The sequence below is a fragment of the Sander lucioperca genome, chromosome 5 (genome assembly GCF_008315115.2).
Source record: "Sander lucioperca isolate FBNREF2018 chromosome 5, SLUC_FBN_1.2, whole genome shotgun sequence".
Lineage (NCBI taxonomy): Eukaryota > Metazoa > Chordata > Actinopteri > Perciformes > Percidae > Sander > Sander lucioperca.
The window spans coordinates 29,793,255-29,820,566 of NC_050177.1; the positions used below are offsets into that span (position 1 = coordinate 29,793,255).

The 27,312-nt window shown below is 45.2% G+C and overlaps 2 protein-coding genes and 2 long non-coding RNA genes across 4 annotated transcripts in view; 1 reads left to right on the forward strand and 3 right to left on the reverse strand.

The window, feature by feature from the left end:
- The window catches only part of shkbp1 (SH3KBP1 binding protein 1), a 16,845-nt gene extending 6,084 nt beyond the window's left edge, over positions 1 to 10,761 (forward strand). The window contains exons 11-17 of the mRNA XM_031306699.2: positions 718 to 834; positions 3,664 to 3,834; positions 4,592 to 4,747; positions 5,029 to 5,125; positions 5,628 to 5,812; positions 7,774 to 7,876; positions 9,928 to 10,761. Coding sequence (XP_031162559.1) covers positions 718 to 834; positions 3,664 to 3,834; positions 4,592 to 4,747; positions 5,029 to 5,125; positions 5,628 to 5,812; positions 7,774 to 7,876; positions 9,928 to 10,657 — 1,559 coding nt within the window. The 3' untranslated portion in view covers positions 10,658 to 10,761. The remainder of the gene's footprint in view (positions 1 to 717; positions 835 to 3,663; positions 3,835 to 4,591; positions 4,748 to 5,028; positions 5,126 to 5,627; positions 5,813 to 7,773; positions 7,877 to 9,927) is intronic.
- Positions 1 to 27,312, reverse strand: part of LOC116034886 (NLR family CARD domain-containing protein 3-like) — a 972,843-nt gene that overhangs the window by 707,628 nt on the left and 237,903 nt on the right. The gene's annotated exons all lie outside the window — the stretch shown is intronic.
- On the reverse strand, positions 3,121 to 25,845 carry LOC116054952. Its single transcript, XR_004106188.1, has 3 exons — positions 25,687 to 25,845; positions 21,249 to 21,251; positions 3,121 to 3,131 (listed from the first exon to the last, which is right to left on the reverse strand). It is a non-coding gene; the product is annotated as an uncharacterized LOC116054952 (long non-coding RNA).
- Positions 10,706 to 18,662, reverse strand: LOC116054951. The gene is made up of 3 exons (XR_004106187.1): positions 18,650 to 18,662; positions 16,081 to 16,082; positions 10,706 to 10,824 (listed from the first exon to the last, which is right to left on the reverse strand). It is a non-coding gene; the product is annotated as an uncharacterized LOC116054951 (long non-coding RNA).

A 27,312-nucleotide genomic window follows, 5' to 3' on the forward strand; every position in this document is an offset into this window, starting at 1 on the left:
ACACACACACACACACATAGACATACACACACACACACACACACACATAGACATACACACACACACACACATACACATACACACACACATACATACACACATACACATACACACACACATACACACACACATACACACACACACACACACACACACACACACATACATGCACATACACACGCACATACACACACACACAGATACACACACGCACGCACATACATACACAAACACATACACACACACACACACACACACACACACACATACACCTGTAACACACACACACAGGCACACACAGGGATACCTGTATCACACACACACGCCTGTATCACACACACACACACACACACACACACACACACACACACACACACACACACACACACACACACACACACACACACACACATACACCTGTATCACACCACACACACAATTCATCCTGTCTCCGTTAGTTTGTTATAGTTGTGATATATTATAGCTAAAAAAAAGAAATGCACCCGGCAATTTAGTTTGAGTTTAGTTTGACTTAAAGGTTAAATTGACATGTTTTCACAGCTTCTCTTGGGTTTAGTTTCCTGTACTAGCCACACACACACACACACACACACACACACACACACACACACACACACACACACACACACACACACACACGTTTAGTTTTACCTTTACAGTTTCCTGTATCTGCTGTGTCTGCTGTGTGTTTGCCAGATGTGCAGAAGTTTCCTCTGAGGATGAAGGATAACGATCTGCTGGTGACGGAGCTGTACCGAGACCCGACCGAAGACGCCATCACGGCTCTCAGCGTCTACCTAACTCCCAAAACCAGTACGCAACTACAACACGTCATACACCAAATACTGCTGCCTCTCTTACCTTCCTGCTAATGCTGCTGCTATTTAACCCTGGCTGTCAAATCTAGGGTTGGGCGCGGTCCGGATTTTAACAATTCGGATTCCAAATCCCATTCTTCCTTTCGATTTCGATTCTTAGCGATTCTCGATTCCGATTCTTTGAGAAGGTGGAGTTAAAACGGGTCCCGTGCTTATTGCACAGATAAGAGCAACATTTTTTATTTAGTTTATGACTGTTTTATCATACAAAATGACCCAAAAAGAAGAAAGAACATACGAAGGGAAGGAGGTAGAGAAGGAAAGAAAAGGAAGGGTGGAAGAAAGGAGGTAAGGATGGGAAGAAGAGGGAAGGAAGGCAGGATAGAAGGGAAGTAAAGGAAGAATAAATAAGGGAAGGATGGAAAAAAAGGGAAAGAAGGAAAGAAGACGTAAGAAAGGAAAGGAGGTGGGTCACGGAAGGCTTGCATCACATGGACGCGCCGACAGTTTTGCTGTCATTGCTGAGAATTCCTCGTCGGGGAGACAGAAACGAAAGTGTACATCTGTGAAACGTGATTATAATGGCTAATAGGGATGTCCCGATCAGGTTTTTTTGCCCTCGAGTCCTCGTCATTTGATTTTGATTATCTACCGATACCGAGTCCCGATCCGATACTTCTATAATATATAAAAAAAGAATAAAGAAGAGCGAAAAAACAGATCCAGGATGTTCCTTATTTTTTTATTTAATTCACCTTATTTTAACATTCAACAACTCTGTTAACAAACAGAGCACTTCTGTTACATGTCTCACAGTTTGCTATGGCAATGTTGTTGTCGTCAACTTTATAATCCCTCCAGACCGCAGACATACTCGCGCTCTCCGCTTCAAGCTGCTTCCGTGTTCTACTTTGCCGGCATTTAACCAATAGCGTCTCTGCAACAAAGTGATGTCATGCCGCACGCGTTGCTGTTTCTGTGTGGAGTCAAAAGGGTCTAACTCTGGGCCACCGCATAACTGTAGATGTGTTAAAAAATAATGAGAATATATATACATATATATCCGAGTCCTGATCGGGAGGTAACGTCCGATTCCGATCGAGTCTGAAACCACGTGATCGGGCCTGATTTCCGATCACGAAAAACGTAAAGCCACTGAGGGAGGGACTGCCATACGGACTTACAACTAACAGTCTGTGGCTAGGGAACTAGCAGACGCGCTCTCTCCTACCTTACACCGCTCAGTAGCCTACTGTTGAAATCACTGACTCCAGTAGTCATCGTTGCGCTTTGACGGACATTTATCGATCACAATGTTCTTCATACGAACGTGCAGGAATCCGTGTGTCCATCAAGCTCCTTCAACAAACATTTACACATCCACATGTGCGTTGCGTCGCGATTTAATGCGGTCAAAAACTATTTGTACATGCTGAAAGGTTCCTACCTAAATAGACGAATGTGGACGAATGAAATTGGCTCTTAGAGAGCTGACACACAGAGCCGATACTCAGTTTAGGTTCAGAATCACTTTTGGCCCACCTAGTTTTGACGTCTTTTTTCGTCATTTTTGAAGGCTTTTTCCAAAGTTTTTGAGGCATTTTTTCGACATTTTTGACGACATTTTTTTAAGGCTTTTTTTCGAAACTTTTCAGGCCTTTTTTCAAAATGTGTTCAACATTTTTGACGCCTTTTTTCCGACATTTTTGGCGCCTTTTCTCGACATTTTTAACACCTTTTTTCTGCCGATTTTGGCGATTTATTTTCGATCCTTTAGGTGCCTTCTTTTCAATGTTTTTTATGCTTTTTATCAAAGTTTTTGTCACTTTTATAGAAAATTTTCAAAGGTGCTTTCGTTGCTTCTTTCCACCTTTTTTTGGCGCTTTTTCCAACATTTTTGTGGCTTTTTTCTACGATCGCTACGGAACTTCTTTGCCGACTTTGTTTGGGGCTTTATGAGACCCAAACTGTAAGTGAGAAAGCTTTATGAGACATGCAGTAATACAGTCAACATATTTGACTTTTTCTCCTAAATAAAATCATGCCAGTAACCTCTACAGGTCTGGCTCTTAGTGACGTTGGGTTTGACACCGTTGCTTCAAAGCTAAATGTAACGTTTGACAACATTAACATCTAACAGAAGCCGCAAAACTCTCTGTAACGGCGCTGACACACCGAGCTGGTAATCGGCCGTCGGACCGTCTGGCGAGGTCGGTGACTCGAGTCTGTTCGGTGCGTTCCGTGCTGTCCGTCCGAGGAGCCGTCGGCCTTCATTTTGGCCGACCTGACATGCTCAGTCGGAGACAGGACAGTCGGGACTCACCCGGAAATGGGGAGCGGATGAGCCTCACAAAATCTGACGAAGATCTTTTAAACTGACCTTTGTTGATCTGAAATGAAGACAGATTCAGCAACTGCACGGCCTATTTCTCTCTTAAAATGTTTTCAGAAACACGTTTCGGTGAACTATTTTAGTACAACATGAGATCGTATTCTTAACGAGCTGTGAATTTCCTGGAGAAACCAGACCCACGTGACACGTTCGTCCAATCAGCTGCCGGTTTTCATTTTCTGGAAAACAGTACAGAGCAGCGCCGCCTGCTGCTATGGAGACGTATTATGCGCAGAGCGTACGCTCAAGTTGGCGTCGCCTCAGTGTGTTCTGAGGCACTTTTTGGACCTCGGGGACCCGACTGATCAGTCCGACTGGCTTTACTGCCGACGGTCGGCCCGTCTGGTTGGTGTGTAAGCACCATCACGGTGACGCTCAAAGCGGCCGCGTGACATCAGCGTTTAACCTGGAATGTGCTGTTTGTGTGCTCAGGCGACAGCGGGAACTGGATCGAGATCGCGTACGGGACCAGCTCCGGGACGGTCCGAGTCATCGTCCAGCACCCGGAGACGGTGGGCTCGGGGCCGCAGCTCTTCCAGACCTTCTCCGTGCACCGCAGCCCCGTCACCAAGATCATGCTGTCGGAGAAACACCTCATCTCAGGTACCGCTCTCGTAGCAACTCTGGGACGTTGTTCCGAGCTTCTCTTTCACGAAAAACTATATTATTGAGATTTTAAACATATTGCAATATTCTGCGACATATTGCAATGTATTAACTTTTTTATATAGACACGTAGAAACAACCACCAGATCTATACAGATCAGCCAGATAGTTTGTTCAGCAGCGCTATGGCAGAAGCTACAAAACGTCTGCTATAGCGAGTATGAGGGCGTGCCCTGACAGTAGCTAGGTAAGGACTACTAGCCAGTCAGGAGCAGAGTATGAGGGCGTGTCCTGACAGTAGCTAGGTAAGGACTACTAGCCAGTCAGAAGCAGAGTATGAGGGCGTGTCCTGACAGTAGCTAGGTAAGGACTACTAGCCAGTCAGAAGCAGAGTATGAGGGCGTGTCCTGACAGTAGCTAGGTAAGGACTACTAGCCAGTCAGAAGCAGAGGCGGGACATGACGCGAATTACAGCCAGCACCCCCAGAAAGTGCTATTGCTATTTGACATAGCAGCCAAAACAGTGGACTTACAACTCCTGGCCCGTCACGTCTGCAAATCTGTAGATACATTTTTTTGGGCTCTGCCTCCAATGCTGTATCCATGGTTACAGCGTGGGCACGGAGCTGGTTTGTGACTTGGTCACAACCGAGTCTCTCGCCATTCCTTGAATCTGAGTCTGATGATTTTGGCGTGGGCCCTTACCGACAGAAGGTCTGGACGACTGACGTTGCTAATGTCTGTCTCCTGTCAGTTTGCGCCGACAACAACCACGTGCGGACGTGGACGGTGACTCGCTTCAGAGGGATGATCTCCACGCAGCCGGGCTCCACGCCGCTCACCTCCTTCAAGATCCTCAGCCTGGACGACGTGGACGGACACGGAGGCTGCAGCGCCGGGACGGAGATAGGTAACACACACACACACACACACACACACACACACACACAGCCAGCGATAGGTAACAGACACGCACACACACACACAGCCAGAGATAGGTAACACACACACACAGCTAGAGATAGGTAACACACACACACACACACACACACACACAGCTAGAGATAGGTAACACACACACACACACACACAGTCAGAGATAGGTAACACACACACACACACACCCAGCCAGAGGAATGGGAGAGGTCCCAGGTCCCAGCAGGCTCTGATGAAACTGTTGTGTGGTTTCAGGTCCGTACGGAGAGCGAGACGACCAGCAGGTGTTCATCCAGAGAGTCGTACCGGACACGGACAAACTCTACGTCAGGCTGTCGTCCAACGGGAAGAGGTGAGTGGACTTCATTTCATTTCATTCTATTTCATACCTTTATTTATTTGACCTGTTTTGTGTTTTTATGTCGCTGTCTTGGATTCTCATTTTTTGCGTCATACATTCTGTTGGAGGGAACGTAGCAACAAAGAATTACATTTCACTCAACGACTGCTCCACTGAGTGTGTGTGTGTGTGTGTCTTTGTCTGTGCGTGTGCGTGTGTGTGTGTGTGTCCGTGTCTGTGCGTGTGTGTCTTTTTCTGTGTCTTTATGTGTGTCTGTGTATTTGTGTGTGTGTCTTTTTCTGTATGTCTGTGTGTGTGTGTGTGTGTGTGTGTGTGTGTGTGTGTGTGTGTGTGTGTGTGTGTGTGTGTGTGTGTGTGTCTTTTTCTGTGTGTCTGTGTCTTGGTCTGTGTCTACATGTGTGTGTGTGTGTCTCCGTGTCTGTGTGTGTGTGTGTCTTTGTCTCTGTGTGTGTGTGTGTGTGTGTGTGTGTGTGTGCATCTGTGTGTGTCTCAGGGTGTGTGAAGTGCGTTCAGTGGACGGCACGTCCATCACGGCCTTCATGGTCCACGAGTGCGAGGGCTCGAGTCGCATCGGCTCCCGGCCGCGTCGCTACCTGTTCAGTGGCCACGGCAACGGCAGCATCCAGATGTGGGACCTGACCACGGCCATGGAGATCGCCGGCAAGGTGGACATCCGAGGTGAGACTCTTTCAACAGACAAAACTTTATTGTCCACCGGTGTCACCACAGAGGACGCAGCTTTAATCAGGATCGGGTAGCGGTTAGCTTTTTCTGTTCTATTATATGTGCTAAAATCAGGGTTTCCCGCAGAAAATTTGTTAGTTAGAAACATATATAAATGTTCTCTGCCTGCCAACGCTCCGGTAAGTCCATCACCCCGTCTCTGCCCGGGCATGCCCCAGCTGGCCGCACATTTGTTGACAAACTCCGACGCACACGCGACGGTGAAATGGCGATTTATCCCTTTAAATGTGTAGAAATGACAGTTACTCTCACCGCCAGCAAATGCTCTTTCCGTTGTGATTGGTGGTATCTTTACAACTCGCCGTTACCTTGTTTCCTACAGGCTGTGTTGATGCGACTTGCGGTTATATATATATATATATATTTTTTTTGAAAACTCAGTTAAGGTGGCATGCGCGTGTTGTTAAGGCTGCAAAGTGCTGCGGGAAACCCTGGCTAAGACAATACTTTTGCTAAGGCCATACGGTCAAATTGAAATAATTTATTTAAAATGTAATAATAACTTACTTCACCAGTCTGTTGCTGTTAAACGGCCAAAAGAAGAACCCTCAGAAGGGAACTTAGATCGCACCTTTGCGTCCCGTCGGTGTTGTGACCACCTCAACAGCGTAACTTTGGGTTCGACATTGGTGGTGGCGGAGGAGGGGGTTGAGATCTCCACTTTTGAGCAAAATGAAAAATGTAAACATGTCAAAGACTTCTTTTTCTCCGTTGTTCTGCAACAATTTGTCCCTTTTCTGCATCAAGTTATGGTGCAAACGTCTTTATTTATGTAAAGGAATCTATAATAGGTTTTTGCGGGGGGGGTTGCTCTGGCCAGTTTTGGTTATTAAAGGGGGTTTTAGCCCCCCCCCCCGTAAAAGGTCAGCGAGTCTCCTCCGTGTCTTCAGCTGTGGACTGTTGGACGTCCCGCTGTCGCCGCCCCATTCCAGTGAAATACAGCCACACTTTACGTTGTTCAGCTGTCAGCATTTTAACCGTGTTTAATCCAGCCGCTAGCTAACGCTAGGCTAACGTTACCTGCTCAGTGTTTCCTTCGGGATTTTTTTTAGCAGTGGGGGCAGGTCTGTCCGAACAACAGCCCCAATTGCAATGTGAGCGGCAGCCAACGGACACGAGAATTTACAAGGCAGCCGCGACTACATTGTACGTCTGCCCTATTTCTGATACCGTGGCGGCAGAAATTTTGCCGTGGCGGGCCGCCGCTACAAAATCAACATAGAGGAAACGCTGCTGCTGCCAAGCGTAATGTAGCGATGTTTCTGTTGCCTGTAACGTCCGTTTCGGAGCATCAGAGGGCAGCGTCGGCATTGAAGTGGCACCGGAATGAGGCAGCGATATCTACGTTGCCATTCGGTCCGGTAGTTATTTAGGAACTGGTGTGATTGGTCAGTACGTTACGTGAGCTGTTATTGGTTGCCTCCTAGCGTTGGGATAGAGTAAGTCTAGACCGCCTTCATGATTTACAGAGACAACAATTTCTCACAAAAGCAAGCATTTGGTGCAACAGTGGTGAGAAAAAAACCTTCCTTTTTACAGGCAGAAACCTAGCTGGGCACCATCTGATAGATAGATAGGTAGAGATAGGTAGGTAGGTAGGTAGGTAGGTAGATATGTAGGTAGGTAGGTAGATATGTAGGTAGGTAGGTAGATAGGTATGTAGATAGATAGATAGATAGATAGATAGAATTGTCATTCAACATACAGAGTGTACATATGAACACATTTCACTCCACTGGCTCATAAATACTGCTTTAACTAAAAACAAAAGTTAAAAAAAATGTATATAAATGCCACCGAGTGTTAGTTTAATATTAATCTGCTGGTTGGGACGCGGAGACACCGATAACAGATATGGAGAAATATAACGTAAACTCTCATTGGTTGTCTCCTAGCGCTGGGCGGGCCGACAGAGGAGGAGCTGCTGGAGCTGTTGGACCAGTGTGACCTGGCTCTGGCCCGAACGCCTGACAGCACGCCGAGAGCCTCCACCTGCAGGTACGCCAGCGCACAACGCCGCTCATACGCTGCTGTCAGGGCCGGGCCATATATCAATATACATCCATACCGTGATGTGAGACTAGGTATCGTCCTAGATTTTGAATATCGTAATATGACGGGTTGTCTTTTCTTGGTTTTAAAGGCTGCATTACGGTAAAGTGATGTCATTTTCTGAACTCACCAGACTAACTAGCTCTTCTGTTATTTGCCTTTAGTCATCGTATCCACATTATTGGTGATTATTTATCACAAATCTCATTCGTTAACATTTTGTGAAAGCACCAATAGTCAATCCCAGAATATCGTCCCACTATCGATATCGAGGTATTTGGTCAAACGTATCGTGACATTGCAGACTGATCTCATGAAAATGGCGTATGTATGACAAGCCAATTCGTATGCCATTATTGGCGTATTCTCAAGACGCATACTCGCCTTTTTAGCGTGCTTATCAACGCCGTTTGGCCTCCATTGACTTACATTACGTTGAGATTGCGTGTGAATTTACGCCGTAGCGAGTAGTATGAAAGGGTGAAAATCCCAACCCCGTTCTTCTTTTCCTAAACCCAACCCGTCCGCTGAATACGGCGCTGAAAATGCGTACAGATATCACGCCACTTGGCTTAAGAAAGTGGGCGTGTATGTTTACGCAAATTCGAGATATCACGTTGGACATTGGATTTTTACGGAGCCCCAGGCATGACGTGCGGAAAAAATGAAATAAATTGTGGCCACAATATACTAATTTGCTCCGTTGCTCCACGCCGTTTCAGCGATGTGTAGCCGCTCTTTCCAGGACTTACATTACCAACTATATGCTATACTCATATTTATACTAGAGGTGCAACGATGAATCGATGAATCGATTAGTTGTCAACTATTAAATTAATCACCAACTCTTTTGATAATCGATTAATCGTTTGTCATTTTTTTATTAAAAAATAATAAGATTTCTCTGATTCCAGCTTGTTAAATGTGAATATCTTCTAGTTTCTTCTCTCCTCTGTGACAGTAAACTGAATATTTTTGAGTTTTGGACAAAGCAAGACGTTTGAGGACGTCCTCTTAGGCTTTGGGGAACACTGATCCACATTTTTCACCATGTTTTGACATTTTTATAGATCAAACAACTAATCGATTAATCGAGAAAATAATCGACAGATTAATCGACTATGAAAATAATCGTTAGTTGCAGCCCTAGTTTATACATCGTCCAGATATCTGCCATAGGCCTAACTAACTTCATTGTTTTTTTACTATTCTGCATGAATCAAGGTGATTTTGGCGTTTTATCGTAGACTTTTCATGTGTCCCAGATTAAGGACACAACTGTCCCACGTTAGGAAGCTTCAGTTTTTCCTCAGACAACTTGTGCTAAGAGCACTGACGATGTCCATCATTTCTTTTGTCATTTTTTTCGGATGTCATGTCTGGGGTTCCGTAGATTTTCTCCATATCGCCTAGCCCTAACCAGTCCTTCCAGAAAAAAATTGTTTTTTTGCGATTGTTGTGGGCAAAAATCCTTGATTATGCGGCACGTTTTCTTAAAAAATGCGATGGAATATGCGGAATATTTATGCAATTTTATGCGATGAAATTGCGGGAACTTGCAAAAACTGTGGTTTCATCGTGGCTTCATCGCGGGGTTTGCAGCTTTTCGATGATGTTCACGTCACGTAATTACATCACTTCATAACGTTCCCATGGCAACAGGGGAAAATGGCTGCTCTTGTGTGAAGTAAACGCAACATTTTTCAACTTTCTGCTAAGATATGTGTGACTTTTTTGCAACAAAAATGCGGGGATTATCAAATCATGCAAGCCCTGCATATTTTGCACGGAAATTGGCAATTTATGCGGCGAAAGTGCGGCGTATTTGAAAAAATGCGGCCCCCGCATAAATATGCAGACAGGCTGATTATGCATTTAATTATGCGATCGCATAATCACGTTTTTCTGGAGGGACTGCCTAACTGCTGCTGCTGTTGCTGTCGTTGTTGTCGTCGTTGTTGTTGTTGTTGTTGTTAAGTAACTTCCTGTCCCTCCAGTCTCTACTCTCAGCTCAGCGACGTCTTCAGGACGGAGCGCCTCCACTCGGCAGCGGCAGGAGGACGAGGAGGAGCCGGAGCTTCGTGTTCGTCGGCGTCGCTGTACGGCAGCCTCCCGCGGCAGGCTCCGCCCCCTGTGCCTCTCACCAAACCGGTCCGAGACTCGGCCCTGCCCCTCTCCGGGCCACAGGCCCTCACCATCCCCGCCTACGCCCCCAACCCGGGCTCCAGCCCGCGGCCGCCCAGACAGCCGGACCGGGACCGGGAGTGGGCGTCCGTGCGCAGGGGGAGCTTCGTGGAGCGCTGCCAGGAGCTCGCCAAGGGTTCGGAGGCAGCGGCGGGCTCTGGGTTCGGGGTCCCGGCGGGCTCGGACGGCGCCCGGCGCAGCTTAGCGGTGTGCAGCGAGTTAGAGGCCCGGTTCGGCCTCAGGACCCCTACCACCTTCTCGGTGTCGCCCGGTGCACGGCACTCCCCGGGAACGCCTTCATCCCTGTCATCATCGTCGCCGCTGTCCTCGTCTTCTTCGTCGTCGCACCGCAAGGCCACGCCCACCCCGCCAACAAGCCCCGCCACCGTGAGCCCGACCCGGTCCCAGGCGCCCGCCTCTCCTCGCAGCAGCGACGCGGCGTCTCCCGCCGACGCACCGGCGAGCCCAGACGGCCCCGCCGACGCCACTGCCCCCGGCCCGCCCACCAGCCCCAAACCGCACATGAACGAGACCAGCTTCTGATTGGCCGCTCAGACTCGACCGCAGAACGTCAGGACAGACGGACATTTGGATTTGTGTTTGAGACGGGACGGTGCTGCTCAATTCTGGAATAAAAACCTTAACCACGATTATTTTGGTCAATATTGAAATCAGGATTATTTAAAGGGGCTCTAAGCGATGTTGGGTGACTTCTAGCTCGCCCCTCCCTCCCTCCCCCTCCCGTCTGCGCACTAACCCCCCCAAACCCCCACCCCCCAAAATCCTTCTTGTCTGTTATTGGCTGGAAGACTGTTTGTTATGTTTGGTGGTGCAGGTTGGCGCAGTTTGTTTTTGTTGCAGTTTGTGGAGCCTGGGCTGTCTACAGAGACCACGTTTTTTACAGTGTGTTCAGGGGACAGGCAGCTAGCAGATAGTGAGGAGATGTTTGCTGTATGTGGTAAAAAATGTTGTAGCCTAAAAAACGCGTGACATCGCTTACCGGCAATTTCCACTGGATGCGGTGGAACATCCACGGAACGTCGACGGAGTCATTAGGTTTCCATTAAAGTCAATGTGTGTATTTCCACTGACTGCAGAACGTCTGCGTCCCGACTCCGTCCCAGCTCCGGCGGCCCTCCGGAGCAGATACGCAGAGCTTCTATTTTTGCCGGACGCCGGAGAGCTCCGCAGCAATTCAGCACACGGCAGATAGTGCGGGACAGGAAGTCGAGCACAGAAACAGAGTAGTTTCCCTTCTACTCCTCTGGATGGAAACTAACTGTTGTTGGTTTTGTGGTTCTATTCTATGTGAATTCGTGAGATCTCGTGGGTCCTCGTGACTACAGCTGTCGGTCATGGCCGCAGCCGTGCCGCAACACATCCGGACCTGGTGGGGATTGACGGACGGCGGAGCACGCAGCCGACACACAGCGGAGCCGTTCCGCATCCAGTGGAAATTGCCGGTTAGATCACCTTTAACACGATTACTCGTTGACTTTTGAAGAGATGTTGCGTTTATTGAAGTTAAAAAACAGTGAAACGGTTAAACAGTGAACACACTTCCAACTGTCAAATTTCCCTTCAATACTTTTTCCCGTTTGAACATATTTTTTTGCATCTAGAACACGAGACAAAACAAGAGTATTACTTTACTTACTTTACTCTGTTTCCGTGATCGTTACAAGCCAAAATAGTAATCGCAAATCAAATGATTGATTGATTGCGCAGCCCGACGTCAGGATCAGCAAAATATTTAGATGGTTTCCACAATGTGGATGAGTCAAGTTGACACGGAGATTTCAGTTTTCCCAGCGGAGGAAAAAATAATTCCAATTTAGGATTGAGGCTACATTTACATCGCTACGTTTGAGTTTAAAAACAAACATCTTCTGCTACGTTTCCCCCTCTCGTTCCCCCTGCTCTGGCGTTTTCCCCTCTCGTTCCCCCCTGCTCTGGCGTTCCTCCCTCTCATTCCCCCCTGCTCTGGCGTTTCCCCCTCTCATTCCCCCTGCTCTGGCGTTTCCCCCTCTCATTCCCCCCTGCTCTGGCGTTTCCCCCTCTCATTCCCCCCTGCTCTGGCGTTTCCCCCTCTCGTTCCCCCTGCTCTGGCGTTTCCCCCTCTCATTCCCCCTGCTCTGGCGTTTTCCCCTCTCGTTCCCCCTGCTCTGGCGTTCCCCCCTCTCGTTCCCCCTGCTCTGGCGTTTCCCCCTCTCATTCCCCCTGCTCTGGCTCTCATTCCCCCTGCTCTGGTGTTTCCCCCTCTCATTCCCCCTGCTCTGGCGTTTCCCCCTCTCATTCCCCCCTGCTCTGGCGTTTCCCCCTCTCATTCCCCCTGCTCTGGCGTTCCCCCCTCTCATTCCCCCTGCTCTGGCGTTTTCCCCTCTCGTTCCCCCTGCTCTGGCGTTCCCCCCTCTCATTCCCCCTGCTCTGACGTTTCCCCCTCTCATTCCCCCTGCTCTGACGTTTCCCCCTCTCATTCCCCCTGCTCTGACGTTTCCCCCTCTCATTCCCCCTGCTCTGGCTCTCATTCCCCCTGCTCTGACGTTTCCCCCTCTCATTCCCCCTGCTCTGGCTCTCATTCCCCCTGCTCTGACGTTTCCCCCTCTCATTCCCCCTGCTCTGGTGTTTCCCCCTCTCATTCCCCCTGCTCTGGCGATTCCCCCTCTCATTCCACCTGCTCTGGCTTGAAAAAAACCCAAAACGTAGCGGTGTAAATGTAGCCTGAGAAATGCTGTCATCTTCCCCCTTCAGGCCGCAGTGTAGCGCTGCCAGAGCTCACCGGAACAACGAGGAAATAGAATATTCTCAGTTCACATAATCCGGTAAAAATTTATATTTTGAAAAGTGCTTGAAGATCCAATAAATCACTAAAGCGTTTCTCCTTTTCTATCTAGTCTCACATCGCCAGACCTTCCTCCACAGAGCTGCTGAGGAAGGTCTGTCTAGTCCACACAGCATTCCTGGATGGGAGAATAACATGCTCTGGTTTATTGGCATTTCTTTAAGCCAATCACAATCGTCTTGGGCGGTGCTAAGCGCCGGACGGAGCCACGGTGCCTCTGCTAAATAGCCTCTGGAAGGAACTTGTTTTGGTGGAACGTGTACGTTCAAAAGTAGTTGTAGTCGTGCAACAGAAAACTCAGATTGGACAGATAGTCTAGCTAGCTGTCTGGATTTACCCTGCAGAGATCTGAGGAGCAGTTAACCATAGTCCTCAGAAATCCACCGGAGGTTAGAACGCCAACACAGAGACAGGAAGGGGACGGACATCTGGCTGAATGTCAGGCGACACGGGAACAATCCCGCAAGTGCAACGTCGTCGATACAGACTACACTGTTACTGACCTGCGTTATTCATATTCTACAAATGTTGAAAAGAATGTGACTAAATTGCCAAAAGAGGATCAAATATATTGAAAAACAATTACAAATACGTCGGAAAAAGCCACTTAAACACCAAAAACGTTGGAAAAGCCTAATTTTTTTGGGAAATAAAGGCCAAAAAAGACAAATAAAGCCCTAAAAACATCTGAAAAGCATAAAAAAACATTGAAAAAACTCAGATTGGACAGATAGTCTAGCTAGCTGTCTGGATTTACCCTGCAGAGATCTGAGGAGCAGTTAACCATAGTCCTCAGAAATCAGCCGGAGGTTAGAACGCCAACACAGAGACAGAGGAAGGGGACGGACATGCGGCCGTTCGTATCGAAGCTTTATTTTTTTAATTAGTTTGATTTCAGTCTGACAGCGTTGTAACTGAAGTCCCACTGTGACCAACAAAAACACGTCTTCAGTCTGTTCATGTCCTTACAGAGCCGAGCCTGAACGCAGCCAATCAGGCTTCAGCTCTGTCAGACCTTTGTTCTTAACTTGCACTAAGCACATGTGTCAAACCCAAGGCCCGCGGACCAAACCCGGCCCCTCGCACGTCTTGATCCGGCCCGCGTATCAATTTGGGTTCAGAATCAGTTTTGGCCCACCTAGTTTTGACGTCTTTTTTCAACATTTTTGAAGGCTTTTTCCAAAGTTTTTGAGGCCTTTCTTCGACATTTTTTCAACATTTTTGACGACATTTTTTCGACATTTTTTAAGGCCTTTTCTCAACATTTTTGAGGCCTTTTTTCTGCCGATTTTGGCTTTTATTTTCGATCCTTTAGGTGCCTTCTTTTCAATGTTTTTTACGCTTTTTATCAAAGTTTTTGTCACTTTTATAGAAACTTTTTTAAAGGTGCTTTCGTTGCTTCTTTCCACCTTTTTTTGGCGCTTTTTCCAACATTTTTGTGGCTTTTTTCTACGATCGCTACGGAACTTCTTTGCCGACTTTGTTTGGGGCTTTATGAGACCCAAACTGTAAGTGAGAAAGCTTTATGAGACATGCAGTAATACAGTCAACATATTTGACTTTTTCTCCTAAATAAAATCATGTCAGTAACCTCTACAGGTCTGGCTCTTAGTGACGTTGGGTTTGACACCGTTGCTTCAAAGCTAAATGTAACGTTTGACAACATTAACATCTGACAGAAGCCGCGAAACTCTCTGTAACGGCGCTGACACACCGAGCCGGTAATCGGCCGTCGGACCGTCTGGCGAGGTCGCTGACTCGAGTCTGTTCGCTGCGTTCCGTGCCGTCGGCCTTCATTTTGGCCGATTTGACATGTTGAATCGGAGGGCGGGCAGTCAGACTCAATGACCAATCTGATTGGTGGAGAGCTAACCCGGAAATAACGAGCGGGATGAGCGTGACGAACAGCCTCTCAAAATCTGACGAAAATCTTTTAAACTGACCTTTGTCGATCTGAAATGAAGACAGATTCAGCAACTGCACGGCCTGTTTCTCTATTTTCGTAAAATACGAGATTGTGTATTCCGAACGAGACGCCATTATGGCTGATTTTGAAATTCGGGAGCAGCCAGACCCACGCGACGCGTTCGTCCAATCAGCTGCCGGTGAAGGACTTAACGACGTCCCTAGCCCCTCCCCTTTTCCGCTTTGTAGCCAAGATGGCGCCCGTTTAGTAGGAGTAGGGTCCATCGTATCGTCACCCAAAAAATTTAAACCGGCAGCTGATTGGACGAACGCGTCACGTGGGTCTGGCTTCTCCCCGACCATAATGGCCGTCGGGTTGGTGTGTCAGCGCCTTGATACTTTCAGTAGGACTGTGTGTTGATGCTGATACTTTTGTACTTAAGTAAGAGTTTGTACTTTTACTTGTACCGGAATAATTCTGTATTCAAGTATTTGGTACTTTTACGTCTACGGGCAAAACATGTTTTTCATGCACTGGTCAGTTTCTAGATTTTGAAGCTATTTATCTTCCATACCATGTCTAAAGCAAATGTATTTTTTACTACATTTTGTCTCGTTTGTGTCTGTAGTTCACAGAAAGTTAGCATTATATAATTCCTCATTTGCATATTTCAACATAACAAACTTCTGAAAACTTGTAATACGAAAAAGAACCGTCTTAATGTACGTAATCAGCTGATATCTGTCAGTTGAACGTTGACCCTGTTCAGCTGCGGTGTCTGACTAAAGTTAGTTTTTCACAATAAAGGCAGCGTTGCTGACGTTGAATAAAGTTTGCGTGATTTGAAAGTAGCAGCGCTGCGAAAAGTAACGCTCTGTAATCTGTATGTATTCTACGTATTTATTACTGTCAGCAGCACGTTGACTGCTGCTGTATGAGAGCGTGAAGATATGTAGGGAGGAGGTCGGGGGGGGATGTTCGGCTCCTAAAACACAGGGCTTTAAAGACAGGGGAGCAGAGTTCATGTCCTGAAGAAGTTAAAGTGCCCATATTATGAAAAAAATCACTTTTTCTGGGATTTGAGGAGTTGTTTTGTGTCTCTGGTGCTTCCACACACATACAAACTTTGAAAAATGCCATTCATGCTGTTTAGAGTGAGATACGGTTTCTGAATGTGTCCTGCCTTCAGTCTCCGGGTGAGCTGGTCAAAATCTGCACGGCTTTCTACGTCACTAGCCGAGACGAGGGGCCTAGGGGGCTAACCGTTAGCATGCTAGCTCGTTCTGAATGGCAAGACACTGCTACAACACACACTAATTCACCCTAATCTACAAAATAAATTGTATAGAACTACTTCCATGTCCCTCGTCTGCAGGTATTCCACACAAAGTTGGAAGTGCGCCCTCGTTTAGAAGAAGTCTCCCGGCTAATCCTGCCTTGTACTACTGAAGTTATAGAAACAGCTAGCTAGCTCATGTAGTCCTTACCTAGCTACTGAGCATGTAGTCCTTACCTAGCTACTGAGCATGTGCGACTGACAACAAAGATGTTACAGCAATGAGAGGTCTCAACTCTGAAACCGGAGCTGTGAATGACGTCGCACCCAAGTTGAACGCGTTCCATTTACAAGTCGGATTTTCATTATTTATATTAGCTCTCGCCCGGTTAGCCATCGTTAGCAACACCAGTTTATAACAACGGATTGCGCTGTTCTTTGTGCGTACAAACAGCATAGCGACATGTCCACAGGTAGAAGATGAACAGGACGGTGTGTACGACTGATTTAGTGAGACACAAATAACAAAGAAGTGCTAATAACTGTATGTTACTACAGCTTTCACCACTGTTGATGCCAAGGGGGTAAGGGAGCGTCTGAAAAGCGTAGCTCCTGTGGGGAGACTCTGATGCTAACAAGCTATCACCTCCCGTTAGCATCCCATTGACTGCCATTCATTTTGACGTCACTTTGACAGCGAATAACTTTACATCTGAAGAGTTTAAAGACTCTATTTGTCCGTTGTTTATTTCTAAAGAAACACGACAATGTATAAAAGGCTCCATTACCTTGTACCTCACGTTATGGCTCCGTAGCAGACGTTTTTATAAAAATAGGCTAACGATTGGGTCATAACCACGAGACTTACTGTCTCATAGTAGAGGAATTACCGTATAGTACAGGAGAAGCTCTCAGGCAGTTTGGACTTCCATTAGCTGTTTAAGTGTAATTACTAATGTCAACTATCATTTTAGTGATCAATTATTAGCCTGTGTCCATGTTATCTCCTTACATATACCTACGCTCTCCGTCTCTGCTAGATTGGGAATGATTGAGATTTCTCTTGGCACAGCTACCAGAAGACTTCCAACTTTCAGACACGTTGCTCACGTCACATCTACGTCGTCTCTCTCAGTTGGAGGCTGCTCACTAACGCTCAGCCATCACCGGAAAAGGTCTTCTAATATCCTTCACTGGTCTCCGTGGAAGTCTACGGCGTCGTTGTGTCTGTCTATGGTTGATGCACGGAGCAGCCAACATGTCAGTAGCAGCAGGTCAACAACTGGGTAACCCAGGCAACAGCAGCAAAGCACACACACAGGTTGCCAAATTTTAAGCTAAATTAAATTAGCTCTAGTACAGAGCGTGTCAACAGCCTGCTACGTCTGCATTTTAGTTTTTTTGTTTTTTTTTAATGTCAATTTTTTCCTCAACCTTTATTGTTCGGCCGTTTAGTTTTATTCCGTTTAATTCTTTTATATCCATTATGCAACGCTGTCCTAAATGCTCCAAAATCCAAACCCCAAGTTCATTAGGTACCCATGGAAACCAAGTAGGAAGTAGATTGGATGAACGGTTCATGAGATATTTTAAAGACACACACACATATATACACACACACACACACGCGCACACACACATACACACACACATATATATATACGCACACACACACGTACACACACACATATATATATATATACACACACATACACACCTACACATTCACACACACATGCACACATACATACACACACATACGTACACACATACACACACACACATATATACACACACACACACACACACACACACATATATATATACACACACACATTCACACACACATGCACACATACATACACACACATACGTACACACACATACATACATACACACACACATACATACATACACACACACATACATACACACACACATATACGTACACACATACACACACACACACACATACATACACACGCATGCACGCACACACACATACACACACACAAATATACAAACACATTCACACACACATACCCACACACGCATATATATATACACACACACACATACATACGTACACACACATATACACACACACACACACACACACACACAGAGGCTTCTTGATTTATTAGATTAACAACCATAATCCAGTTTAAGTGAAGTAAAAGTACATAAATCAAAGTATTCTTCTTCCCCAGAACTACGAGCCATCAGCAGCATTTAGGAGCCTGGTGGCGCCGCCCTGGTGGCATTAAAGAGGATCTACAAGTAAGAACATTACCCATGATTCTCAGCTTTCTGGACTGCCTGTGTCTTCCAGAGGGAGCTCAGGTTTAGTAACTAGAGTCCAGTGATCTTAGAGCAGGCCGGCCAGCGTCACGTGATCAGACAACGGTCTCCTAAATTCGTAGGATATCATACGTTTTGGTGTGCGTACATTCTCGTTTGACATCTTACGGACACGTTCACGAGAATACGTCGCCGTGGTCGCAGCATGACTCACTTTTTGTTGGCTAAACTCAACTACCGACGTCCGCTCATTTCTGGGAGATCATACGCGAACGTTTTCCTACGGATCCGTTCACGAGAATGCGTCGCTGCTTCAGAGCGGAGCGGAGGAAGGAACTGCCATTTTACTACAATATAACTAAACATTTCTATCATTTTATAGACAGTAATGAAAAAAATACCCCGAGAGATGAACTGTGACAGAATTCATTCTCATAACTGAATTTTTCCTGTTCTCTTATTTCGGTTTCCGTGTTTCCTACGGCCTGTGAACGCAGCGTTTGTGCCTCAGAACATCTGATAGTGACTGTAGTGAAACTGTTCTTCATATTTCTGTATAAAGGCTGTTTTATACGTCAGATTGTTTTCATAACCGTGTTTCTGAAACAGACTTTGTATAAAAAAAACTAAATAAAAACATTTGAAGTCATTTGAAAATCATGTTTTTATTCCAAAAGCTTTCAACCAAATGTCCAACATAAGGCCCGAGGGCCAAACCCGGCCCCTCGCGCATTTTTTGGGGGGGCTTTTTCAGTCCCTCCAGGATTTTGCGATGTCGCGATCGCACCAATTCACGCAAATTCAACCAATCACCGCGAATTTGGTGCGACTCGCAATTTTGACCAATCACCGCAAGGTTTCCGCACATTTGACCAATAACCTGAAGTTTCCCGCGACTTCAACCAATCACAGCAGTCCCACGTGCACTCTGAGGCCAGCATAGGAAATTAACTAACAATGTAAAGATCAACAAGCCACTCACAGACATGTTCAAACTTGATTCATTCAATTAATTATAATTTTTTGTCTTAAATCCACCAGCCATTTTCATATTATACCAACATTTACAGCATCCTGAGACTTTTTATTAAGGTTACTAGGAAATCTCAGCCCAGAGTAACGTTATTCTCCCCAAAACAAGTTTCCTTTTTATTTTGAAAGAACTATACAAAAAAAACAAACAAACATACAAAAGACATCGCAACTTTTATCGCAATTTTTTACAAAAGCTCCCGCGAAATCAGGCATTTTGGGCCGCAACAATCTCAAAAAAAGGCCGCGAAATCCTGGAGGGACTGCTTTTTCCCTTTATTACAAGTGACGGTGGATAGACATGAAAGGGGGAGAGAGATGGGGGACGACACGCAGCGAAGGGCAGCAGGTTGGATTCGAACCCGCGCCGCTGCAAAGGACTCAGCCTACGTAGGGCGCACGCTCTTACCGGCTGAGCTAGAGGCCGCCGCTCCCTCGCTGATTTTTATCAATTGACCTCTCGCCGGCCCCTCCCCCAAAACGGCCATTGTCCAATCACACATCATAGCAACCGTTACTATGTGAGCAGGTCCGACAAACATTGACTCCAAGCAAGATGGTGAAGCGGTGCGCCCACGGCGTTTGTAAATCGGACACTAGATACCCCGAGAGATTGTTTGGAGGAGTTGCGTTCTTTCCATTCCCAAAGCCGAAAACACAACGTGAGCGGTGCCTACAATGGATACAACAGTGTGGACGGCCCCACTCACAATTAAATGTGTCAAACGTTACGAAGCATAAATACGTCTGCTCAAAGGTAAGGCTAACAGCTAACTAGTTACCGTGTTGTCTAGATCTACTAACTAGAGGCAAGAACAAAAATTGGACCAAAGTTATGATTACCATGGATATCATTGCCAGAATGTTAACCTACTCTCTAAGCCAGGGGTGGCGAACCTGTGGCTCTTGAGCCGTATGCGGCTCTTTGCCTGCTCCTTTGAGGCTCTTACTGTGTGGCTGGGGGCTGTGTCATTGGTTGATTGTTGTTTTTAACTTTTCTGAAACATACAGTATTTCAGATAAGTAAAAAAAAAAAAAAAAACACATTTGAATGCATCTGCCAATACTGCCAATACATTTGCCAGTTATTTTAAAATGGAAAATAATGCAGCAGAGTTGAGGACAGATTGTGCAACCTGAGGAAAAACAGCGGCCACAGATCACCTTCCTCGTTAACCCTTTCACTGCTGAATCTGATTGTTTGAAAGCCCCTTTAGTGACAAATGAGTGAGAGAGTTCTTCGAGTGGCCACAACCGAGTTCTAGCAAGACCTGAAAAGGATTGTGGACAACAAAGACTGTCAGATTTCCCACTGAGTCAATCTAAGTAAGAAAAAAAAACTATGAAAACTGCTATGTATTATGACTGTCATCAGATCTGGAAGACACTGTTGCTGTTGTAGTGTGGACGTGCATGTGTTGTGTGGCTTTTTGCTATGGTGCGTTTTTTTTTGTGGCTCTTTATACCTAACTGGTTGGCCACCCCTGTACTATAATAATGAATGAATTACTGTAAGTGATGGATTCTGAACATTGGAAATGTAGCATTTAAATGTTTCTCAGTTACAAGGTTGTTTAGTGAATCTATCACTGCCGACACTGTTCCTCTTTATATTGATGTCAAAATGTTTTTGCGCTGGTCAGGGGGTACTTTTTCGGAAGCCTTTCCTGCCGTTTTTGTCACCGTTTTCTAGGTTTTCCGACTTTTTTTGGCGCTTTATTCGTGCTTTGGCTGCTATTTCCAATGTTTTATCGCCTTTTTAAGACAATTTTATCACTTTCTCTGGCATTTTTGTTGGTTTTTTTCCACCTTTTGGGTGCTTCTTTTCTACGGTTTTGGCGCTTTTTTGTACGATGGCTACGGAGCTTTTTTGCTGACTTTTTTGGGGCTTTATGAGGCCCAAACTGTAAGTGAGAAAGCTTTATGAGACATTCTATAATACAGTCAACATATTTGACTTTTTCTCCTAAATAAAAGCATGTTAATAAACTCTACGTGTCTGGCCCGTAGGGAAACTGAGTTTGACAACCAGAGTTAAAACTAGAGATGGTTCCATACACCTGCTTTTATTTTGTGCAACAACGAGCCGACGGTCATTACAGAAAACATGGGGCTTGGTTGGTTATTTCAGTCTTACATACAAATAAAATGTGGCACTGGCATATTATTTATTCTCCTTTTCTGCTTCATCAGTGTGCAGTGGTGTAGTCTACGTGATACGCAGGAATACGCAGTATACCCACTAAGAAATCTCCAGGATTTCCATATACCCACTTAAAAATGCCCACTGACACGCAACAACATACTTTCCGTTATATTTTTGATATATTTAGAATCTTTATCTCTGTTTTTCTTCTTCACATAGGCTAAATAAAGGTATTTCCACCGTAAATTGGTGCATAAAAGTTATCTGAATGCAGGAAATGAAGTCTTTGATGCTGAAAATAACCCTGGGGGAGGACACCCAGACCCCCCCCACTATGATATGCCTCCGCACCCACTCCCCCAAAGGCATTGGGGATTGTGGCCCATATTTATAGGCCAATATATTTATATTTCAATCAGGAGAGACTTTGTTGCAGATATGCATAGATATATTGAACGAATGCATGATAGGACATGTACAGTCTTTGGAGATTAGACTCCATCATTATGAAATGATATATAATTAGGGGGTTAGAAAGCCAGAAGCTGATCCCCCGATGGAGTCTAGACACCGATGGCGGTGTGAGGAACCCGAAGACCGAACCGAGGAGCCGACGGCCGTCTTGCCGGAGGACGAACCAGGGAGCCGTGCAAGATGAAGACCGGAGGAGCAAGGGGAGGAGGAGGAGGGTGGTGCTCTTAGCCTGAAATGACAACTGAGCAAGCAGAGAGAGAGAGAGACAGGTTTAAAACAGGGATGTCATGCTGGGATTGGCTTGTGAAATTCAAGGCCGCTTCTGATTGGTTAGATGAAAGTGAGCGCCTCTACCAGCTGCTCAGTTTTAGAAGAGAGAGAAATGTGATTAAGTTTAGAAGTCTTCCTGCAAGACCTTACGCTGAGCTCCATACAGTACAGCAGGGGTTCTCAATAGGTGAGGCGCGCCTCCCCTGGGGGGCGCCAAAGAACCACAGGGGAGGCGCGACACGTGAAGAAATAACTGTATGCAGCTCTATTGATATCTGTAATTGTGCGTGCGTGTATTAGCTTTAAAGTGCATCGTTTCCTTGTCCCAAATCAACAGAAGTCAGCATTAAGGGAGGAGACAGGACCCAGCAAAAAAATATGAGGAAAGGAAATATGATCCTGAGTTAAAGTTTCACCTGGTCGGGGTCCGAGGCTGCTCCTCTGCTGCGGTGGGACAGAGACCGGGAGAAATGCCGATCACGCGTTATGGTTGTCTGTGGAGAGCGAGTTCCCCCAGATCTCCACTAAGGCTATGAAAGTCCTGATCCCCTTCACCTCCACCTACTTGTGTGAGTGCGGGTTTGGCTGCAGGTGGAGGTCGACTTGCGTTTATTTCTCTCTGCAGTGCAGCCCCGCATCCAACACCTCTGCGCATCAAAAGCGCGGCCTCATTGTTTCCACTGACAGACGCGGCATCAGCTGATTTTGCCGGGGCTTCAGCCCCGAATGTATTTTGAAAAGTTGACTGACAAATATGAAACCGGACGTCGCTTAGTGTCCACTCTCGCTGTAAAAAGCTGTGCAGGTTCAGGTTTATGGATGCGCTCTGCTGTCGACATGCTGCGGTAGATGTGTCCCGTTTGTGCTCCGTGTATTTCTGCCGTAGTTTTGGTTTTCCACCTCCGATGTAGAGTAACGTACAGCCACTTCCCTAAACTTTGTCTCATTCAGAGTCCAGAGACCCAAACGGGGCTCTGAGTCTGTCAGGAGGTCTGAGATCTACCGTATCAGCAGAGCAATCACGTAATGCACAGCAGGCTATGGTGCAGGTAGATTATTTTCTGAAATATAGTGACTTTATTCTTGTAATAGCCAATTATAACTTTATTTTTCTCAAAATATCACGACTCCTCCAAATCTCAGAGAACACAGATGGGATGAGATATATTTGAATGTGAATGTGCACAAAGTTTTGGACATGAGCAGAAATCTTGCTCAAACATCTGAAATATTACAGTCCAGGAGTTTATTAATAAATTAAAATGAATAATGTATCATTGGGGTAAATAATTGTCATATGCACATTTAAGGAGGTTACTTCCCCAACAAAAGAAGCAAAAGAGGAGGGAGGAGTAAATGATGCTAGGCTACATGTGTGCTGACTCAGATATAATTAGAAAAGTTGATCTACAGGAGAATAAATAGATGAAAGCAATACAGAATGCCTGAGAGCCTTACTGCTAAATATTCCATTATGTTTTTAGATTTTGATTATAATCTATGTTTCCCTTTACATAAAGATATTTCCAGCATAAATTGATTCAGAAAAAGGTAGAAATAGGTGCATACAAATTCACCAGAATGCAGGAAATGAAGTGTTTAATGGTCAAAATGTTGAGCCCCCATCATAACACATGTTAAGCATGTTTTGTTGACTTGTGGATAGGCCCACTGATGTTCAGTGATTTTAAAAGTAGCCTCAATTAGGCCTGCATGAAGTTAGAAATGATTTGCTGTTGCAAAGAATCGTTTATGAATGCACTTTTTAAAAAGTTGTGGAAATAAAATGTCTTCAAATACAATATTAAAAAATATTTACATTTTATCAGTTGTTATTGAAACTCATCATTGCCTGGAACACAAAAGATGGCATGTACTGCAGAGGCGTGTGTGGGTTAGGGCAGGCGGACGGGATTTTGGGGAAGGGGGGGCTCGGCTGTCCTTAACTACTCTAAGGGGAGGCTCACATTCACCCAATTTGAAAACCCCTGTACTCAGTACAGTATACCCACTAAGTGAGGTATGTATGAGACGCCAATTGGTATGCCATTATTGGCGTGTTATCAAGACGCATACTCGCTGTTTAGCGTGTTTATCAACGCCGTTTGGACTCCATTGACTTACATTACCTTGCGATTGCGTGTGAATTGACGCCGTAGAGAGTAGTATGAAAGGGTGAGAATTCGCGTAGGGAGGTTGGTCGGGGGGGAGGACGGGTCAAACTAGGGCTCGGCAATATATCGATATCGTGATATGAGACTGGATATCGTCTTAGATTTTGGATATCGTAAAATCGTGATATAATACAAGTGTTATAATATGTAATTCTTTGAACTTACCAGACTGTTCTAGCTTTTCTATTATTTGCCTTTACACACTTAGTTATTATATCCACATTAATGATGATTATTTACTGAAAATCTCATTGTGTAAATATTTTTTTGTAAGCACCAATTGTCAACCTTACAATATCGCCGCAATATTGATATTGAGGTATTTGGTCAACAGTATCGTGATATCTGATTTTTTCCGTATCGCCCAGCTGTAGGTCACCCAGGAGACCTTAAAGCCAACCCCCGTTGTTCTTTTCCTAAACCCAACTGTAGCTTTCTTCTCGCAATAACACGCCAAGTGGCGTGTATGTTTACGTCCGCTGTATACAGCGTAGACATACGCGCGGATAGCTCAAAATGCCTACAGCTAACACGCCACTTGGCATTAGAAAGTGGGCGTGTATGATTACGTGAAGTCATGATGTCACGTTGCGCTACAATACATCGGACTACACCACTGTGAGTGACTTTGAGAAGCTGTTTAACTAAAGCAGGCGTGTAGAGTTTATTAACCCTCCTGCTGTCTTCCTGACATCCACGCAACTCTTAGTTTTTCTGGGTCAAAATAACAATTTAAAAAATGTCAACGTTTGTCACCTTTATTCTAAGTTATTTTGTTATTTTTCCCGACATTTTTGAAGCTTTTACAAGTTTTTTTGACACTTTATACGATGTTTAAGTCACTTTTACGATGTTTTTGTCTGTTTTTGCGATGTTTTTGTAGATATTTTTGACGTTGTCTTTGGTTTTTCCCCCACGCTGTTGAAGCTTTTTCTGACATTTTTCTCACGTTTCTCAACGTTATTTTATAAATTTTTTTTTCAAATGCTATAAAATTGAATAAAACACCCAAATTCAATGAAAGTAGTGACCTGATCATTTGTTTTACTCGTGAAGAGCGTCGTAGGGAACCATCCACGTTACTTTTTTGACAATTTGGTTGAAAGAAAACCGAAATTTCTGATATAAAAACTTTTTGAAAATGGAACAACAGGAGGGTTAACGTGCTTTTATTTAAGAGAAAAAGTCAAATATGTTGACTGTATTATCGCATGTCTCTTACAGCTTTCTCACTAACAGTTTGGGCCTCATAAAGACCCCCAAAAAGTTCCTTAGTCATCGTAGGAGAAAGCCTCAAAAACGTTGAAAAAAGTGCCAGAATTGTGGAAAAAATCAACAAATATGCTGGGGAAAGCGACAAAATTGTCTAAAGAAGCGCCAAAAACGTCCGAAAAGTGACAAAAACTAGGTGGGCCAACATGTATTGTGAACATAAGTACATTTTGATTTTGTTTTTTTTATGTAACAGAGTATTTTAGACTGTTTTATTTCTGCATTGACTTCGTAAAGTATCTGAGGACTTTCTTCCACCTCTGGGATTCAGTCAAAATAATAAATAAGTTGATGATAATTCAACACTCAATGCACCAAATGTTCATCTATCATCAGTGTGACTTTTAAAGCTGTTTAACTGAAATATATTCAAGTAAAAGCTTGATAAAGACACATATACCTCCTTCACTTGCTTCCTTTTCTTCCTCCTGGCTTCTCATTGGCTACTCACTGTTCTCTGCTCCTATTGGCTGACAGCAGAGCGAACCCAGAGGCCGGAGCTTTTCTTTCAATCAGTCAGAAACGGCAACCACACTCGGTGCGACACTAAAGAGTTGTGATTGATTATCTAAAGTAAAATCTGAATTATTGATCTTTTTTTTATCAGCTATTTAAAAAACATGCGGCTGTCTCTCTGCTGCTGCTGCGTTTGGATTTTAACTCTTCACACCGCCGCTCAGCATCTGTCTGAGCGGGAGGAGGGAGGCGTGCAGCCCGGGGGGAGCACGCAGATCCCCGGGGTCAGGACGCAGAGACCCGGCGGCGGTGCGACACCGCGGTCGCTGGACGCCGACAAGCCGGAGACGGTGAGGGGAAGCCGGGAGAAAGTCGGCCGCGGCAGGACCCCTCTGGACGGGTCAGACTCTTATTCCTATATATATATATATATATATATATATATATATATATATATATATATATATATATATATATACATACACACACACACACACACACACACACACACACACATTTACTTTATATATGTTGTAGTGTTCCGCTATGGGCTCAAATAAGGGTCGTAAATAATGTGAGGTTGTAAAAAAGTTGAATTATTTTGTGCGTGTAAAATAGTTTTGTCTGTCCGAGGTTTCAGCCTGTTTAAAGGAAGTTATTCCTCGCCAATGTCGCACCAAATGCTGGCTCTGTGGGGGATATTGTTGGGTCTTTGTGTGTGTGTGTGTGTGTGTGTGTGTGTGTGTGTGTGTGTGTGTGTGTGTGTGTGTGTGTGTGTGTGTGTGTGTGTGTGTGTGTGACAGAAGTATGGTGGCAAACAAATAGGCTAACAGAGCTGGGAAGCAGTGGTGGAATGTAACTAAGTACTGTAGCCTACTTAAGTAGCTACACATTGGAGGTTTTTGTACTTTAAGGCCCCCTCTGGACGGATCAGACTCTTATTTTTTTTAAATTCATAATAACTTTATATCTGTTGTAAAGTTTCTGTGTGGTTTTAAAGTCACAGAAAACAGGCTGGACCCTGGTGTGTGTGACAGAAGTATGGTGGC